At 24.3% G+C, this 21,400-nt stretch overlaps 1 protein-coding gene and 2 non-coding genes across 3 annotated transcripts; 1 reads left to right on the forward strand and 2 right to left on the reverse strand.

The window, feature by feature from the left end:
- Positions 1-688: 688 nt before the first annotated feature.
- Positions 689-4,710, reverse strand: LOC119686262 (protein takeout-like). The gene is made up of 4 exons (XM_038100801.1): positions 4,567-4,710; positions 4,243-4,480; positions 1,011-1,256; positions 689-941 (listed from the first exon to the last, which is right to left on the reverse strand). The coding sequence occupies exons 1-4, from the start codon at positions 4,646-4,648 to the stop codon at positions 740-742; spliced, it is 768 nt and encodes a 255-aa protein (XP_037956729.1). The 5' UTR covers positions 4,649-4,710; the 3' UTR covers positions 689-739.
- A 13,293-nt stretch (positions 4,711-18,003) lies between these two features.
- On the reverse strand, positions 18,004-18,123 carry LOC119686607. Its single transcript, XR_005253011.1, has one exon. It is a non-coding gene; the product is annotated as a U5 spliceosomal RNA (small nuclear RNA).
- A 166-nt stretch (positions 18,124-18,289) lies between these two features.
- On the forward strand, positions 18,290-18,478 carry LOC119686549. Its single transcript, XR_005252970.1, has one exon. It is a non-coding gene; the product is annotated as a U2 spliceosomal RNA (small nuclear RNA).
- Positions 18,479-21,400: the final 2,922 nt, after the last annotated feature.

Raw genomic sequence — 21,400 nt, forward strand, 5'->3', positions numbered from 1 at the left:
GGTATATGAACTGAAAATAAAAGTGTGTACGGTAGATATATGGTAATAAGGATCTGTGTGAAAAGGATTAAAGTTTAAGTAAACCCTTAAACTTTTCCTTTTCCTTTTCTTTGTAAAATGTTACTTTAAGTTATGGAAGTTTGTCTATATTTAAACTATTAAAAATGGAATTTTTTTTTATTTAAATTAAAAAAAAGTGGAATGTAACAGAGAATATATCTGAGACTATAAAGCACCCACAGCGATTCGACAATAGAACTATTTAAAACGCAACGGTTAGTTATCAATATTTATGTTTATTATATCAAATATCTTATAAACTTCATATTATAATAAATATGACTTTGATTATGCATTAACAATTTTATAATAATATTTAAGTGAAATCACAATTGCAAGTCTCGTCAGAAAATTAAAAAAAAAAATAAAATGCTTATCATTATTCATTCATTTTCCGAACCGCAAAATAATAAAGTATTAGTTTTTTAATAAATTTTAATTAGAATAGTTAAAATTATTTTCTTATATATCAACGTGTCTAAAAATTATTTTTATCTAGTGAACTATTTCTATGTATACTACAAATGCTGTTCATTTTTTGTTGTGTACAATTAGACCTAAATATACTTATTTGAAACAATTTAACTAAATATATTCGCTTCTACATATGTATATATGTATGCTGAGATATTAAAAACAAATATATATAAATAAATTCTATTTGAAATAATTTAAAGTATTAATTCTCTAGATATAAATCATCATAAGCAAACTTTCTAGCCACAGTTGTTATAATACTTCGTATGATTTCCGATATAGCCACATGTATCGATGATTGTAGTTCATTCCAGACATCCCGCCAATTTTCATTTAAAAATTGATTTAGATGATTTCCTAAAGCTTGGTCTCCATTAAAAAGATTCGTAAGGCTTATTGACATTCTAAAAAAATAATAAATAAAAATAAATTGTAAAATATACTTTATTTATATTGCAGATATCAGTATTTACCTTTCAGGTTCTATTAGCACCTTTAATTTATCTACTGTTATATAAGTTTTTCCATTTTTAACTATTATGGATGGCTTGAATTTAACTGAGAATTTTGGCTTAATGATTGTTATATCAGCATCGCCATCCCCACGAATAGGTAAAATTAAAATACGTCCATCAGCTGTGTATTTACCGCGCATTTGTAGTTTCGGAAACGAGCCATACATTTCAAATTTACTCGTAGATGGATCACGGTCAAAGCCACTACAAAAACAAAAAATTTTGAAATATTTGAAATTAGTATATTTTAAAATATACAATTCCTATATTTGGATTGCTAAATAATTAACTTCATAAGCTTTGTTTAGAATTATATTTGATATTTATTTTCATTTTTAATATTGACTTATTTTGTTTGATCCTTCACTTATACTAATGCATCGGTTAATAATGTTAATAAATTTATTTAAACTAAATTATTCTGAACGTATAATTTTTGAAATTATTAAAATTTTTTAATAAAATCAATATTTTATGAATTAAATGTAAAAAAATTCTCTCATACACATATGTACGTCCGATATATCATTTCAATTTCATTAATTATATTCTCATTCATATTTTTTAAATAAACTTATATTATATCATTTATCGTATAATTTAAATAATTATATAATTCAGTATACTGGTTCTTCTAGTTTTGGAATTTTTGAGTTAATCATAAACTTGTTGTTTTATAGGTATTATATTATAATTAAGTAATAATGACTATGCTTTTGTTTTAAAAATCAATTTATTGGATTATGAAAAGTTATGTGTATTATAAATTAATCACTTTAAAAAACACTTCTTTGATGATATTTGACTAACGTATGTAAAATATTCTAAATTTTTATTATTAAAATAACTATAATAATTTAATAATTAAATTAATCATATAATAATAAGTGATTTAAAATTATAAACTATTCACAACTGGAATATTGTTTTATTTTTTGAGATAATTTCATTAAATGTAATTTTTGTATGAAGACTTTTGAAAGTTATGTCCTAATGTGATCTCTAAGCATTACACAATTCTGGTTCATTTTCAGAGAAAAAATTAAATTTATTACTTATTTATTATGAGAGGTAGTCATAAAAAGACATTTGAATATATATTGAAAATAGAAATGTGCTGCTAAATCACAGTTTTTTCTTCGTTTAAACTTATTTATATTTAAACTTATTTATTTTTTTCTTATTTATAATTTCAAATTTACTACAAGAAGATCTTTAAATTATATATAAAGATGTTATACCTAAAAGATCGCAGTTTAGGTATAAATAAATAGCCGAAGTTAAGGATCACAAAGAGTAGAAACATCTCGAACTCTTGAAAAGCAACCGAAAATATACTAAAATATGTTTGTAATATATTAAGAGCTAAGATCAAATTAATGTAAAATAATTAAGTATATAAATTTGATGTACTCATATCAGATTTCACTACATATTTTAATCAAATGTAAAATGGTTAAATATTTTAACACGATAATGCTATCGATGTAAAAGTAGTGTTTAACTGAAAAGTCTTTTTTATTCAACATATGAAATCATATACCATTTAGCTTACGTATATAGTATATTTACTGAAAAAATATTTAAATGATTGATTATTCCAATAATACTAACAATTATTAGTTATTAGCAGAATAGTATTATGTTACTAAGCCATTTTGCTTATCATCTATCTACTAAACTATTGCTTCAATTTAAACGGAAATGATTATACATAAAAATAGAAATAAATAAGAATTTACTGAATGAAAGAAGTTGATATATTACTACTTTAACTACGTTCAGTTTAGTAAACAGAAGATTTTTGTCAATATTTTATGCTTTATTTAGACTGTTGTATTTCACAATAGCAACTAATTATTTTTCATACAAAATCTATACAAAATTCATATACAAATATGCTAAGGAGATTCAAGAAGTCTAAATGTTATAATACAATACTATTAATAGCATGTAATATTATGTAAATAACATACTATTAGTTGGTAATCCATTAAAGGATTAAAAAATTCACTTAAGGATTGTGGTAGACATATCTCAAATATTTATTATTATAAATTTTTTATAATAAAAACTCTTCACACTCTAGACTTGTTGCACAAAAAAATTACATCAGTCGTATATGGATTAAACATATGCTATTTTATGATTTTTGCTAAGATTTTTAAAAGGGCTTTTTAAGAGGGTTTGGTTAAATACATACATTTCAATTTAAAGATGTAAGTACTATTATTACTAGTCTACCAAACGTATATTTATGTCTTTAAGACTAAATAATTTATGTCATTCTTATGTGGAATTACTTTAAAAATATTTTAAATAAAAGTTTCGAATGAAATGAAATTTAATTTCATTTTGACTAAATGAATTAGGATACTTCAGCCTATGAGTATTTTTTTAACTAGACTACAATTCTGTAGAAAATATACAAAATATTGCTTCTTCTTTTTAGATATCTGCAGATCTTATAGATGAAAAATTTAATATTTGCATAAAATTTTTATGGAAGAATTTGTGCATGATATAATTTTGTTAATTTATTTAAGCTTAACAAATTCATAATTTTTATTCTTAATTATATAATAAATAATTAATTACATAATTTTAGTCATTTAATAAGCTTGTTGAAAATCAAATCTGACAACATATTGATATTAGTATGTAAATTTATTGCATACTATTTTAAAAGTTGAGTAAGAATATATTAACATATATTTGTTTTTAAAGTTATTCAGAAAAATTTCATTATTTTAAGATTTTCGTATATTAAACAATATAACTTATGAATTTAAAGAAATTTTGATTTTAATTTTGTATTACCATTAATTATATAACAACTTTCAAATCTAATACTTAGTCATTCACGAAAACTGCATTTTATCACGTTTTGCAAGAACTAAATTTTAGCAAATTTTATATAAGAAATTGAACACAAAATTTAGGATAAAATTTTTTTAAATTTTATTCAAAAATTTCCTGAGAAATGAAGTAATTTTAAAACAAGGTAGCATTACTGTCACATGTTCTTTAAAAATACGTTTAAAAAATATGCCATGAGGCCTTATGCTCCACTAGGAGAAAAGGATAGCAGTAAGTAAGCAAGTAAATTCTTTAAAAAGTTTTTTTTAATAAAAAGAAAGTAAATAATGTTAAAAATAAAATAATTTACTCAATATGTACAAAAACTCACACTGCTCTGTCGATCTGCACTCCAGAAATTCCTTCAACACGAACATCTTTAAAATTTAATTTCAAACTTAATGAGCTCTCACGACCATCGGAGATATCAAAACGTTTTAACAGAAAAGGTTCAATAACTGGGAAAGCTGCCTCTGGATATCCTGTTCTTGCATATTGACGCACCAAATTCATTGATGTACGCGTGATGCAATTTGTATCGCCAGCATGACAACGCGGTATATCAGCGGCTATAGGCCAAAAAAAATATAATAAATATAATTTTTTGAATAATTTAAAAATTAAGGTGCAAGAACTACACATTTTAAAAACGTACGAAAATTAGAACTGCAGGAGCACGCGGCTAGTAAGGAACAGCACCAAACTGCCAAAAGGCTTAAATTGTTGGCATTAAACATGACAAAAAAGAGGCGTAAACACAGTTTAAAATTCTTTATTTTTTTTATTAGTTTTTTTTTATTAAATAATTTCGTCAAATTTATTATAAATTTATGTAGACCGAATAATTGAGTAATATTAATTTTTATATATAAAAATGGTGGAAAAATTAGAAAAATTTCATTACTAAAACTAAAATTCTAACGCTACATTTATGGCCAAAAATTTTTCCTCCAAAAATATTGATATTCTATCGCCTTACGAAAACACACTAAATAAACACTTTTTGCGAACTCTTGGCCAAGTTCAATGTTAAACTGTTAAACAGTTCTGGACAAACGCCAGCATTTATAACATTTTCGCGTCTCTTCTATTATTGTCAATACGATGTTTGTATATAAATTTTACAATTCTACATATTTATAGAATAATTATTTATTTATTTGATTTCATATAATTTTTGTTGTTCATTTTTTGGCGGTTGTTTCTCTTTAGCGAATTTTGTTTGTATTTAAATTCTTAATGCTCAGTTCAAAACTGGCCCGTAACATTTTTACTACACATAACTACTCAATTTATAGATTTGCTGATACACACAAACATTATTATTCATAAATAAAGTATACAAAATAATTTTGAGACTTGCAATAACAAATTTAATATTATTAACAAGTCTCATTAAAATGCGTGTAAGAAACTCTACTGAAAGCTGACTTCGTTCCTAGAAGTGATTGTGTTTTTTTTTAAATTAATATTTTTTTTTCAAATTTTATAGTCTCCAAATTGTTGAAATGGAAATGAAAATAATACTATGTGTAATATTTTTAATAGTTTATTTTTTACATACGAATTTTTCTCGATGTACTCAAATTAATGTACTTATAGCGTTTTAAAATTCTTTACAAGAATTACAATATATTCAGTTTTTGAATCCAGTAAGTGCCATTTTTCAAAAAAAAAAAAAAACTATTACATGAATTTTTTGTTTCCGGGTTTGCTGACCTCTGTAATGCCATTTATACTAAACCAAATAAAATGCTAATGCTATGATATTTGTGTAATATCATATGTAATGTGTGGTCCTTATGTTCACTACCAAAGGACTGCGTTATGTTTTGTATCAGACCACAATGTTTTTCAAAATGTGTTTTTTAGAAACTATCAGGACAATTCTGACAATGATCGTTGAATGTATTTTGTAAGATCTTCGTAAGATCGACCGGAAGATCGTTTGTAAAATCTTTTAACTATCTCAAAATAAGTCTTATCATATATAATTCGTAGTAGAAAGCTGTTTTGTTCTACTTCTTTCGTGGTGAAATTAAAAACCAGCTGCTAATCACTACCCCATGCAAGTAAACAATTGAATTTAAATACAAATGTGATGAAAATACGCCAGAAGTATGATTCATTATTATTATTATTATTATTTATACATAAATATTTATTTACTGATTATAACTCATGTCATAAATGAAATGGTAGCAGCTATTGACAGCAATTTTAATTAATTTATATTAACAGCAATAGCAGTGGCAAAAAAATTAATTAGTTTTAAAATTATAGCTTGAATATATAAAAATAAATAAATAAATAGATAAATAAATCAATGTTAACTTAATATAAATAAATATTAAAATTAAGTATTTAAAAAATATATACATTATAATTAAATATATAATATATATATTTTAAAATTTTTATGAAGCCAAACAATTCATTAACGTTTGCGTCATATTAAAAATAAAGTTAGAAATAATTATTCTATTCCTACAATTAATCAATTAATTAAATTAATTTTGATTAAATTGATTCAATTAAGTATTTAAAAAATATATACATTATAATTATATATATAAAAAATATATTTTAAAATTTTTATAAAGCTATAAAGCTTATAAATAAAATCATAGCTGACAATCGAAAGATTTAGCCGATCTTTCATTTGGTCTTCAGAAAAACCTTTCAAGGTTTCAAAAAATGGTCTTTTTCAGTCTTGAAAAATACCGTTGCCTTTACGAAAGATCTTTCACGATAATCTTTTGCAAGATTTTTGAGTGTGGTGAGCTGAAATATCGTTGAAAGAATTGCTCTGTATCTTCAGTTCTGAACCTTTTTGTTCATTACCAAATAATAATGTAAACGGAACTATCTTGATTTAGTAAAATAAAATTCTTTTACAATATGATGTGAGCCTATATATATATTTGTATTTATATACCTATTATATATATGTACTCGATCACATATCGTGACCATCGAATAAAGAGAAAAGCTAATACTTTTTAAGAAATTTTTGGCGAATATTTATGCTCTTTAAGAATTATATAAAGTGAAGAGTGCTTGGCTATTTGACCATCTTTTTTCATAAGTTAATATAATGGTGTTAGTCTATTTGTATATCAATTATAGAGATATTGTATATATATCAATAATAGTATATATTATATATCAATTTTTTAGATGAAACTAAAAATTAGTTTGAAGAACTAATAAAGTCTTAAAATAGTCAAAGCTGAAGTATTATATCCTTTATTTGCAATGTTAATTTGATTATGTTTTATAAATTTATTTTTTATTGATAAATAGATCGAATATAATAATTAATTATTATGAAAAATTGATTTAACATTGTAGACATATATATTAGCGATTTAGGCAGTATTTTTTTTGAACTTTTTTTTTTGTACCGAAAGAGTTTTTAAATAATTACGAAGAAAATTGGATCTGTCATAATAAAAATTTTATATAGCTCAAAAATAATATAATTCATAGCTTGCAGTTAGTATTAACTTATCGTCATACACACTATAACTGGCAATGATAAACGTACTTTCCAGCTTGTATGCTTCTTTCAGGATTTGAATTTGTATTGTTTAAATATTGCATACTCATCATTTAATAATAAAAATAATAATTCTAAAATGCTTTTTTTTCTCAATTTTTCCCAATCAATAAATTTTTTATCACCTACCGGCAGCTGTTGTTGAAGGTGATCTAGTTTTGAAATTTAACGTCACTAATTTTTTTAGTTATAAAAGCAAAATTTAACATAAAAGTAAAATGTTAAAGTGCTAAAATTAGCAACAGATACAGATATAAATCCAATCAAGTTTTGCCAATTATGAATTATAGTAAAAATCAATGGATAATGATAAAATTGATTAATGATAATTATAGTTTTCGTATAGACTTTAGCATATAATGATGCAGTCGCGTGTACAAAACTAGTTAAGTTCGCTTGAATTATGCTAGTTGTTTTAATAGGAAGTTTTCAGTGCATCTCAATGATATGTACAATATTACGTATATCATAATAATTTCCATACTGATTGACAAAATATTTTTATTGACAATGATTGATTTGCTATTATTATAGAAAACATATTTCTGTTTATTGATAAGAAAAATTACTTAACATTTGCTTTACTCTAGGAGAATGACCCACAAAAAACTTCCGACATAAATAAATAACAAAATATATACATAAATATAGAAATATATAAATATCTATATATACTATATAGTAATGAAGCTATTAAAATTCTTCACTAGATACTTTTGTTGTTGAAACATGCGTTCTGCCATTGGCGTTACTCATCTTTTTTATGGACATGCATACATACTTGTATCATAATTGCTTAATGAATAATTTATAAATTTTTGAACACCATTAAAGACATTTTTTTATGCCGGTTATTACTATTATATACTATCTTTGTTATGTGAATAGCTCTTAATTTCCTATTTGCAGTTCTAATATGTAAACAACAAACTTAAGACAATATTTGGAATTATTAGAAAATAAAGTTTTTGAAATCTTGTTGATTGTTTTTTTTTGCAATATTTGTTTTGCTTCAGGTCACCTTGACCTATAAATTTTGTGAGAAATCTTAAGAAAATGAAATGAATTATTTAACCATTAAAAATTTATATTTAACATTTATTACTTAATTTCATATGGTTAGGTTAGGTTATACCGGCGATTCAAAGTATAATGGAGAGAGTCAGCCTTTAAAACCACCTGGAACCTTTGACGAAGCTTAGAATGCTGTTTAGTGGGAGGTCTTGTAATTGATCAAGAGTCTCAAAGAAGGGGTCAAAGAAGCTCATGCCCGTGCATGAGCTGGACAAAGACAAAGTAGATAAGAGGCAATTTTATCGTCTTCCCCACATCTGCGACAGGTATAATTGAAGGATAGATACAATCTCCTAAAGTGGTTACCTAATCTAAAATGATTAAAAGACTAACATCTCTACGGGGCATCGCAATGAAAGAATTGGATTTCTTTTTTGGGGAACGTAGCCAAATTGCATACAGATACCTGCATATCGTTGAGTTCTCCCATATTTTATTAAAAAGTTCACCACAGAAAGAATTCAGTAACAATTTGCATAAAGTTAACGGTATATCCAAATTATTTTGGTGTATCGAGTGAAGTCCTGAAGCACCCTTTCTATTCAGCTTGTCTGATTTGCAATTGCCAAAAATATCCCTAGGACCAGGAACCCAGATTAGAGAAATGTTAAGATGCGTCGACATCTCGTTTAGAGATGTGTAGCAGTCAAAAACCATCCTAGATGTAAATGGGACTGAAATCAAAGACTTTAAAGCACCTTGACTGCTTAATAATATGTATATATTCCTGTCAAAATTATTATCAACTTTCAGACAAGCTATATCTTATCTAATAGTGATCACTTCCACTTGAAGAACACTTCAACAATCTGAAAGCTTATAGTACGACCATTCGAAATAGAGCCTTAAATGATCGAAATCTATTTTAATCATAGCTAAAAAATCATCTGTAAAATAAAAAATGTTATTTTAATTTGTTTAAACTGTATTTTTCTTTTAACTTAAAATCCTTCCTTTCTATGCCCTACAGACTACATAACCAGTGCTATTCTAAAATATTTTGAACTAAATTCTAATAAATTTTGTTCAACATTTTCTATATAATTGCATTATTTTTTTGCATTATTTTTAAGAAGTTGATATTTTAAGTTAGGAAAATATACAGTATTTTCAGTATTTAACACAAACTATCTACTAAGGCTGGCATTGAAAAGCGAAAACATTCAATACGTTTGACTCACAGTTCCGATGATAAATGATAATCAGAAAGAAAAATTTTTAAGTTTTGTATTGAATAAAAGTCTAAAAAAAATATAAAAAAAATTAGTAAAATATTTTCTTATATTAGGTGGATGTATAATAATATATGTATTTACGACAAGAAAAATGGTAATAATGTTTGTTCATTGACAGTCTATCTTCATTAAATTTGTTCATAAAGCCGCTTACTCTTTTAATAGTTTTTGTCGAATAATAATAATCATATATTTGTTGGATTGATATTATACAGATTTATGGCAAAAACGCTGTAACAAAAATAATTCATTTATTCAAAACTTCAAGAGTTTATTATTTAATTACAACAATAAAAAAAAGTAATCTTATATATTATAACCTAAATCGCGTGTTTATTTATTTCAATTAGTCACTTTTGTAGTAAAATTAGTCTGGAAGTCGCAATAAAAATTAAAAAATTAACTTTCCAACATAAAAAACTTTATTGTTATTACCGTAAAAATAAATTTTGCATATCACTTTTATTTTTTATTTAGTAATCTGTTTTTTCACTTTGTAGGACTGTGATCAAATAATAAAAAATATTTTGTCAATATTTACTTTTAATTAGCATGACTTTAACACATAAAAATAAAAGTTATACAAAATTAAGTCACTTTTCGCTTGCTAGTTTAACATGTCTTATATATCTTTATGAAAAAAAAAAATATATATTTATATACTAGAAAAATTTAAACTTTTTTCTAAAACAAAGAAATTTAAGCAAACAAAAGTTTTTTAATTTAATGAATCAATTTGCATATATTTTAGTTATAATTTTCTTCTTATTTGTATTGATTTAAAGATATTTTTCAAAATTTTCGGTTACTTGATTTTGTGGAATTTGTTAATAAAATACACAAAATTTACTTAGTTTTTTATAAATTAATATGCTGAAATGCTTGAAATATCTGTCTAGAATTTATTTTAATTTAATTAGTTATAGACTTCATTTTCAATCTAGTTTAGACTAGACTAGACATATGACATAATGCAGATTAGTTATAAATAATGACTGAAAGTAATCAAATCGTTTATTAAACAATAAATTTATATAAATTTATTAATATTTAATAATATTAATATTACTCTATAATTCACATGTTAAGATTAACTTATTTGTTTTTCATGATTTTAAAAAAATATTCATTAGAAATTATTAAAATTAATGGCGCCAACTGTTTGGTTTAATTAAGATAAAAACAAAAAATATTTATGTAAATAATAAATGTAAATAAATTTTATTTTGTTTAATGTATGCAAATTTTATTGATCATATTATTAATTTCCATTAAAATTGTGATCTTATGTTTAATTTGATTCGGTTTATGATGTCAAATTATATAATTTTTTATTATAAAAAAATAAAAAGCTGCAAATAAGTATCTTTATTTGAAAAAAATAATTATAAACATAAATAGTGACTAATTCAATATACTATAAAAAAACATAAACGCGAATACAATGTATTTAATATTATTAGTATTAATTATAGTATTAAATATAGTAAGAGAATATATTGTTACGAATTCAATCTTGGCAGCAATGGAATAATTGAAACTAATTTCATTATGTCAATTGGTGTTTTAAGTCAGTCAGAATTATTTGAGTTGTGTGGTGTTTCGGAAAACTGCTCTGAATAAAATACTAGAATTTTAATACAACTGACGAAATAAAGCATATAGATTCTCAAGTCAAGAAGTTTTTTTCACTGTACAAAATACGAACACGCATTACAGGCGATAACTTAACAATATACTCGTATATAATTTCTGCTCAAAGAGTATTCGGATTTTGTAAATAAAATACACAAATTTAAATTTTATTCCATATTTATTTTATCTCCTTCAAAATATGCTCCTTCTGAAGTCTTCTCGTTCTACACATATGCCAACGCTTAACCTAATCTTTCATACACTTTTCGTAGGCCCGTGCAGGTATGGCTTTTAGTTCCTTTTGAATTCACTTTTACCAATTCAATCGACTCAAAACGCTTATCACGATGGGGCAATTTGAGTTTCGGGAACAGGAAAAATTCGCACGGATCCAGATCTGGCGAATATGGTGCCTGAGCGATGACAGTGGTGCCGTGTTTGGTCAAAAAATCGCTTACAGCAAGAAGTTTCCATAGTAAAAATCACTAAATGCACTTGAGGTAGTCTCACATTAACAGCTGCTGTAAACAAACTAATTGACAGATGGCGCTCAAATTTGTACCATATGTCAAAAAAGAGTGTACCAACATAACATTACTGAAAAAGGTCCATTACTGAAGGAGTAGCAGAAGGTACTATATATAAAATAATATATAATTACATTGATTAAGAGTAACAATAGGATTAAGAATATCAATACAATAGCTTATTAATTAAATCGACATGATAATATATAATTTAAAAGAAATTATCTCTAAAATCTATAAATCGATACTGCGATTAGAATTAAGTTTATGTAAAGTGAATAAAGGGATTTAAATAATAATATAGTTTTAATAATATAGCGAGGATTATAACCTCGCAAATAGCCTTCGCTAACATCTTAAACAATCTTTCATATCTCCTTACCGGATCTCTTTAACAACATTGAATTTGAAGAGTGATTATAATTTCAACAGTCTTGGCAATGATTTTAAAAACGTAGATATGGGTTGAAAGGGTTTATATGATATTTAAAGGATAAAATCCGCCAAAATAATTTGATCAATCAGACCGCGCAAGTAAAATGAAAATCTAACATTTATTGCCGACACTCTTTCATCTTAAATATCAGAAAACTATTTATTGTATGTTTAAAAAAATATATCAAAAAATAAATAAGCAGCAAAAAACGTATATATATAGAATTATTTTCCAAATAACACATGCTTATAAGTCCCAAGACTCTATATTGAGCTGGATTTAATTTTTTTCAATTATTTTTTCTCAGTTAAACAAATTCAACAAACTCGAATTTATTTAATTTATACAAAACTATATTAACTATATTTGAAATATTATATACTCAGTGTAGAGTATCCGGAATTCTATAAAACACAAAAAAAATTATCAGTTAAAATTTAGGCTTTAAAAAAGGCACCTTTAATCCTCTATAAATTTATAATAGAATGATTTAGGTATGCCTGCAATTGACTGCAAAACGCCTTTCTCGAATTAGTAATTTTCACTTAGGGAATAAAGAAAAACCTATACAGGGTCATGCCAGTTTGATCAATCACAATAGTAAATCTACATATACCTTTAATTTATTGTTATTATATTGTATAATTATTTCTCTGTCATTTGTATTGTTGCTGTATTATAAAAATGTTATATCAGTTTCCTGAAGATGAATGTAGATTAACATATAGTCGGAAAATTGTTGAAAAAAAAATACAATTTTTTGAAATAATTGAAAAAGTTGTGTATTATTTGAAGAATTAGCCCGTTTCAAATAAAAAATAAGATATACGTAAAATCACAAAAAATCTTAGATCTCCTAGTAATAATGATGAAAAAGATTTTATCTGTTATATTGTATTAGGAAACTATTATTCTTTATTTATTAAAGATTATAGAATCTTTTGTTAAAAATCTTTAGTGTTAAACGTTTTTAAAAGATGGCTCATTAAAAATGGTAAAATGGTTTTTAAACTTTATGTTTTAAAAAAAAACCCATAACGATTTCATTTGCGTAATACATGTGTTTCATTAGTTTTATAATAATAATTTTTTAAACTTTGAATTCTAAACTTTATATTAATTTATATTGCTTATTGCATACGTATTCATAATAATTATAATCAAAATATCAGCATAGTTCGAAAATGCTATATTGTTCGGTTTTAAGTAACATAAATCTGCATATTTATGTCACGGCCCTTACTAATGACCTACTACAAATTTATTTATTAGCTTGTTTTTATTTCAGAAATTTATTCTAATTAATACAAGATTTTGACGCAAATAAAATTTCTTTTGAAAAGTATCTAACGTAATAAACTGTTTTGCATGTCACTAATATTTTGTGATTTTTTAGCGTGAAAATAATAAAAATGAATTTAAATAAATTTTTGAAAATTGAAACTTGCAAATTATTACTTTATCGCAATTATATGTAAACATTATAGTTCGTATAATGTTTCGGCTTAGTCATTCAATTTCTTTTTGTAGCGAGATTAAAGACTTTGAATTATCATTCCTAAAAATCGATCTAATTAATTCACAGCGAGTCTGTTAAGAATGTATAAAAGACCCTTCGTAGAATTATCGCTGACTAAATATGACTTTGCAAATAAAAAAATTTCGATAGAATTCAGTACACAAGACTTGAAAGAACTGACATTAAAAATGCGATTTTACAACATGATTACACAAATCTATTGATAAATTTATAAATTTATTCAAGACTAGAATATTAAATGTGATATATTGCAAGATAATCATTTTGTATCTTCTCTTGTTTATATGTGTATATTTTTGATTAAGAATCACGTAAATTATTTACTGGATATTTTAAATTAAATTTATTATTAACAATTACTTGAAATATAATCTTTTTAGCATTTTTTATTTATTCACGAAATTATTAAAACGAATTGAAATTATTAAAATATTAATTTTTTATTGATTTTGATTTATTTTTTTATTTTTATTTATTGCTCGTTAAGTTTTATTTTTGTCCTTAATTTTTTAGAAGTATTTTTATGTCTGTAAATAACAAAATGTCAAAAAATTTATTTAAAATTAAATTATAAGTTAAATATAACAATTAAATTAACATAAGTCTTCTATGATTCAAACATAGCCTATCTATTTTCTCTCTAGCCTAAGAATATTTTATAATTATATCATTAAAGAAAAACTAAAAGTTAGTACATATGAACAAATATGTAGTTTAAACAAATAATAAAAATATTTTATCGACAAACAAGTGTTGAAAGCAAACAACAATTTACAATAATTAAGTTAATTTATATAGTAGCGGTTTATGCTTCAGTTCTAAATAATAACACAGTAAGTGTACTGTTTGTTTTTTAATAAACAATAGATATTGAGTTTGTCACAACTCTAAATTTGAATAAGGCAAACTTTATGTATTAACACACTAGTCTGTACATCAATTTTGAAAGGGTTTCAATTGATGTTTTGTATTCGAAATATATTTTTTGTCTTATACTATGTTCAGACAGCCAAATTTCCTTAATTTCATAAAAATGAAATTAAGTTTGAGTTTGAAAGTGTTCATACGTTCCAAAATTAAGGATATCATATATTCTTTGTTTACAAATCGAATGTCAAAAATTATATGCTCCAAAAACCATTTGTATCAGAGAAATTTTAAAAGCTGATTGTTATAAATATAAAGGCTGGCATACACTCGATTTATAAGCTTTAATGAATTTCAGGTATGTGAATTATTATTTTTCACTCTATTTTCAATTATTAACAGTTATAGTTCTTTCTCTATATTCAAATTTAAAAATTTGCACTATTTTCAAAATAGTTTCCCCGTTTTATTAAAGTCAACTATCACTGATATTTATTTAAAAAAAAATGTCCCTTTTTCGTTATCTCAACTGTATCTAAAAAAAACTTTATCTCTAAAAATGTATTTTACGCATAATTGCATTAGAAATGTCCCTTAATTTCAGCCATAGTTTCAACAAAATTAAGGCCATTTTTCTTAATTTCGTTCTAACCTTAAAACTAAATTTTTTATGGAAAAAACAACTTAATTTCGCTGAAACAAAGATGAAATTAAGATTTTTGCGAAATTAAGGTATGTCTGAACAAAGTATTAGGACAATATAATTTATAATAATTTTATCATTTTTAATAAAAAAGGTTCACAGATATTTTTGTCGTGTTAACACCATATTTAATTGCCTATAAATAAACTCAAAACTAAATTTTTGAAATTGATTGTATATAATATTACATTGTATTTATTAAATGCTGGAAGTTTGAATATATACTTCTTATTAGTTTTGAATTCCGTAATATATTTTTCGAGCAAAATATATTCAGTTACCTGTTTTGTGAATCACTGCCTCAGTTGTAAATTTATTTTTTTATTTTCCTATTTATTTATTTTAAAAATGCGTTAAAGGAAAAAACCCTTTTATTGCATCATCTTCAAACTGGCTTAAAAACTAACAAAAAAAAAAGATAAATAATATATACACAATAAATAATGAAGGAAAAAGATTATAAAAAATAAAAAAATGAAATTAAAAATAAAAATTTAGGATTAGAAATAAAATTAAAAATGTGCGTTTTCTTTTGGTTACTTCCTCAAAATTCTTTTATATGAATGAAAAGTGTAATTAAATTTTATTAGAGTTTAATTTAGTTTATATTAGACGGTCCTTATATATACAGTATAAAAGTTTTATATATATATATATTATATATATTATATTTTATACATACTTTAAATAATAATCATCATATTTTTAATAGACGTTTATATATATTTAGCACCTTTTTTGTGTACTTCTACTGATTCTACTGATTTCAAAAAATGTACTACCACTGCAAATATTTTAATAACAAAGTTTTCTCAAAAAATAAGTTTAAATATATCAAATTACGCAAAATTCGTAAATTTCATCTAGAGTAAAAACTAGTTTTTATTACTTTAATTTTATATTTTAGTTTTATTGTGTTTCATCGAATTCAACTAAACTATTCGATATATCGTAACATTTTTTTGTAAATTAATCCAAATTTTAACAGTAATCAGCTTGCATCTTCTGTTCATATGTCTTGCCGTTATTAAGTTCACATAATTTAACACATGTTAAACAAAGGATTGAAGGTTTAAAGACTCATGTTCATAGAGCTATCATAATCAAAAAATCTTCATGTCAATAAATTTAATTGAAAATATCCTTATCACTGCGGTTAACTTGAAGTAAATATTTTTTTAAATATATGTGAAGTTTTTTTATTTGAAAAATATTTGCAAATTATTTTATTTTATTTTATTTTATTTATATTTTTATTTTAATTTTATATAAAAAATATTTACAAGAGAATATGATATTCTACTCCGATCGCTCTGATAAATTCGTGATCTTATTATACGCTCTTTGTTCTGGTTTGGAAGTAACCATCATGTGGAAGTTGTGGATAGCCAAATTTTATTGCTAGAAATAAGAAGAGAGAAGGCGAGAACAAAGAACAGAAGGTAAAATTAAACACCAGTACAACATAGTAAAAACAACATTGTTGCGAATAACATTAGATTAGGTTTGGTTAGGTTATACTGGCGAACCCAAGGGGATCCACTTAAGCCTATAGGCTCATTGTGCTACTGTTTTATTAAAAACCCAGAATAACATTAAACTTAAGAACTTTTTCATTATAAAAAATACTATGTTATTATATTATCTAATAAATAATATTATTTTCTATATATATAAATAAATATTTATTTACCTATATTGATTTTTGATAAACTGCTAACAAAAACAATTATATGTTTTTGTAAAATTTTAGGTTTGAAAAAAAATTTTTAAGTTGAAAAAATAAGAATTCATATAAGAGTTTATTGGAGATATATAAATCCCATTTGCATTTCACCTACAGTGCAACTAACTTAAAATGTATAAAAATAACTAATTGATAACAAATGTTGTCCTTTGTCAGGGTCAAGCATTTTTTATATTTTGAATCATTGAAGCTCTCATATAATTTAACCCATTTTGCTAACAGTACTTGAAATTATGGACTATGGAAATTCATAAATAAATTATTCATAAATATTATTATATTCTTAAATGCGTTAATCATTTCGAAATTATAAGTTTTTAAATTTTTTATATATTAAAATTTAAAAATATTTTTTTGGTGAACGGTTTTAATCTATTATAATAGATATGCTTTCAGGAATACAGAAAAGTTTAAAATTGTTTTTAAAAAAATATCTGAAAAGTATGCAAAATATTTTTTATAAATCTTTGCAACTACAGGGTGTGATATAAATTGATTTTAGTTTCGTAATTCGTAATTTAAATATTTTATTTATAAACATTTTTTTATCTAAATTTTAATTTAAGTACATATTTAATTTTTTTTAATTATATATAGATATATCGTGTTTTGTACTATGTGTTTTATGTATATACCAGGGTTTGAAATTATTTTTACTATTTCCAATTATTTTGCTTGTTTTATTTTCGAAGTCAAAAATAATTGCAATTTCAAACCCTGAATAGAATATATATATTACAGAATATTGAATGCATTATTTATCTGCCCGGCTTTTTGAGCTAGGCATAACAAAAAATTACTATGTACTCAACATTACTCTACCCCCACGGAAATCTTTAGTAAAAGGCGAAAGATTCATTCGACAATTGAGGAAGAGTTAGAGTCAATAATATCAATATATTTGCGTAAGTCTCATTAAAATAATTATGAAAACTGATTGAGAATTATTTTATTAATATATGTAAAAAATTTTTCGTGGACTATTTAATTTATAATTCTTATTAAGTGAAAATTATATTTGTATGATATTACAACAAAAATAACTAAAAGGTATCGCTTTCCGGCCGTATGGCTAAGATGTAGTATCTGTTCTTATCAGCTTAACATATGGTAGATCCACCATTGGTGGACAACAAATGTAAAACTTATTTTTGGAAACAGACAGAGAGTTTAGTAGCTTGCTCCATCTATGTCATGGATTGATCTGGCATTCCAGTACAGCCAGTGTTGGCCCAATAATTAATACATTCAGAATATTTTAAATAGTTTACCAATATAAATAAGAATTATTTATATTGGTTATTTATTATATAATTATTTAATTATATAAATATTGGGAAATGTATATATAGACAAATAGAAGGAATAATTTTTTTATATATAAATGTTCCCAGGCATTATTTGACTGTTTTTATCATATTTGAAAAAGTTTGAAACCGCATCGGTTACTTGTTTTATTAGCAATGGATAAGTTTTTGGATTTGTGTCTTCTAAGATTCCTTTTTCTAAAGCAAGATTTTTAGCAACAGTAATTATGCATTTTGTACCGTTAAGTCGTGACCGTAATAATTTATTTCGTGGTATTATGGTGCGTATGAATAACGTGTAGGACGCCTGACAAATCAATTTTTTTAATTAGAATTTATTGATTAATCTGAATAACAAGTAAAAGGGAAAAATTTGTGTAACAAATTTTTTTTTCTTGAACTGAAAAATCGTGTGTATGTGTTTGGTGTGATGTGAAGGATAAATTAATTATTAAAAGACAATATCGGTCTAAAATTTTTGGGTTTCTTGTAGAATTTTATTACTAATCGAAATCAAAAATGTTATATAAGAATATTTGTAGTATATTCTTTGAAAATTCATTCAATGGGAAAAAAAATATTAAAATATTTCAAAAAGTAATGCCATCTGGAAAATTGTTATTTCGCAGAAAAATTTAAAACTGACTCTAAATAAAATATAAAAAATGAAAATTCTAGGGATGTGTTTTGAGAAAATATTTTTTGAAATTTAACGGTTAATATTAATACTTAAATATAAATAGTTTTAATTGTTTAAACAATTTCTTAAAAGTTTAATCAATTATCTTTAAAACGCAGTAAATTTCAGGTTCCTACCATTTATAAAGCCTGAAATATAACCATTTGAAAATGTGTCCACAATGCCAATTCTCAAATCCCGTGGATCCGTCTTTCCTAAGAAAAAAATTATAAAATTTATTCCCGATACACGGGTTTTCTTATTTCATGAAAGGAGTTCATGAAAATTTTTTAAGCAAATCGTCATGAGGTCATTTTTTGCCAAAATACGTCCGGTTAGTAAAAGAATGACCGATATACATAAATTTTTACCGCTAGTTGTCAATACTTGTTTGATCTTTAATACTCATAGATTCTAAGTCCATGCGTTTTCCTTATTTTATTAAGATGACTTTTATTAAGATTTTGATTACTAAAATGACATGATTTTTTTGATTCAAAACCTATTATTTTTACAAATTTAAGACTTTACTATTTATTTTCAGCAACTGGGGTCATACTTAGAGATATTGACGAATTCAAGCAATAATTCCTATTTTTTTAAAAATTTGGCATTTCTAATTTTATTTGATAGGTTATTTTAAAGGAAATAATATTTATTACCATTAAAGAACTCATTTCAAATAATATTCTGGTAACGCCGAAAATATTGCCAAGCAAAAATCATGAGGAGTTGGCAGTGTTCTTTGACAAAGTTGTATTAAAAATGTTATTGCTTACATTTACCTATTAATTATTTACTTACTGCTGTCCTTCTCTCCAAGTGGAGCATAGGGACTCGTCTATTACCTATACATAGTACCAAAAAATTAATAAAGTAAAACACCGCATGTAACTGCAAATTTACTCTGGAATAGTAATGCTACATAATAAGCTCACATCCCAAGTCACTAAAACAATAAGCAGCACTTCAATATTAAATAATAAGATTTAAGTGCAGTCTACTATATATTATTAATAAAAGACGAATTACCATTAAAACATTTGACGATTACAAATATTCCTTTATATTTATTAGTATCAAATTAATGTTATACTAAATGAATGAATACATCCATTTAAACGTAAGGGACAAAAACGAAGTCTGTTGAAAATGTAATATACAGTTTGTCATTACTAATGACTTATAGGAATGTGAGATTATACATTATATCCAAAAGAAATTTGAACTGAAGATAAAAAAAAGTTCCCAAACTTTTTTCACTCTCTTTCTCTTTTATTTTAATGGAAAAAGGTTCCATTAACCAGGTAATTTAGTACTGAATATTATATGTCATATGATATATTAGCTGGTAATCAATCTCGAAGCACCGATTTGTTGTTAATCTGTAAGGACGTGTGCGAGTTAGGCTAAGTTGCGTTCTAAATGAGGGAAATTCTAAGTTGTGCCGATAATGTAGTGATGTGTCGATACAAAAAAATCCCAAAAAATTTCCCATTTGGTTCAGCATCAACTTAGCCTAATTCACACACGTCCTAAGTTTTTATCTATATAACTGATAAACTTTAAGAATATATTTATTAAACAATAAGTTGAATTTTTAGCATAGTCAGTTTACTTAATCTTCTTACAAATAATTTACAGTGATAATATTTATCTAACATTACAACTAAAGATTCGAATATTGTTTTGCTTTTGTTTCTGAATTTTTTTAAATTTATTATTTATATCTAGAACTAACTAGAACTTTTTCATAACAAATAAAATATGATTCTTCGAATCAATAATTGATAAATAGGCAATTGATAAAAATTTACTATTGTTGCGATTCTTCTAAATAATAGAATTAATTTGAACTCTTCCGTTCGAGTTTTAAAAGACGCGCATGTATTTTTAAATCAATTAATTATTATGAAAACAATATATAAATGATGTCATAGTTATAAAAAATAACTAAGCAAAAAAACCTCCAATGGTTTTCGAATGTGTATCTGTAGAGTTTGTTCCTATTGCTCATATCAACCCGAAACAATAATTGATAAGGAATTTAATACTTGCTTGAGTTAAAAGTCAATGCCAAAATGTGAGTGCGTATAAAAGAGACTTTTGTTTTCTAATTTAGTATATCATTTATTCAGCTTTATTGTTATAAATCAAATCTTAAGAATATCACACAA

Source organism: Teleopsis dalmanni, chromosome 2 (assembly GCF_002237135.1).
Source record: "Teleopsis dalmanni isolate 2A chromosome 2, ASM223713v2, whole genome shotgun sequence".
NCBI lineage: Eukaryota > Metazoa > Arthropoda > Insecta > Diptera > Diopsidae > Teleopsis > Teleopsis dalmanni.

Coding starts and splice junctions, on each gene's coding strand:
- LOC119686262 (XM_038100801.1), bottom strand. CDS start 4,648: ATGTTTAATGCCAACAATTTAAGCCTTTTGGCAGTTTGGTGCTGTTCC. Junction 4,481..4,566: donor CTCCTGCAGTTCTAATTTTC/GTACGTTTTTAA, acceptor TTTGGCCTATAG/CCGCTGATATACCGCGTTGT. Junction 942..1,010: donor GTGCTAATAGAACCTGAAAG/GTAAATACTGAT, acceptor TTATTTTTTTAG/AATGTCAATAAGCCTTACGA.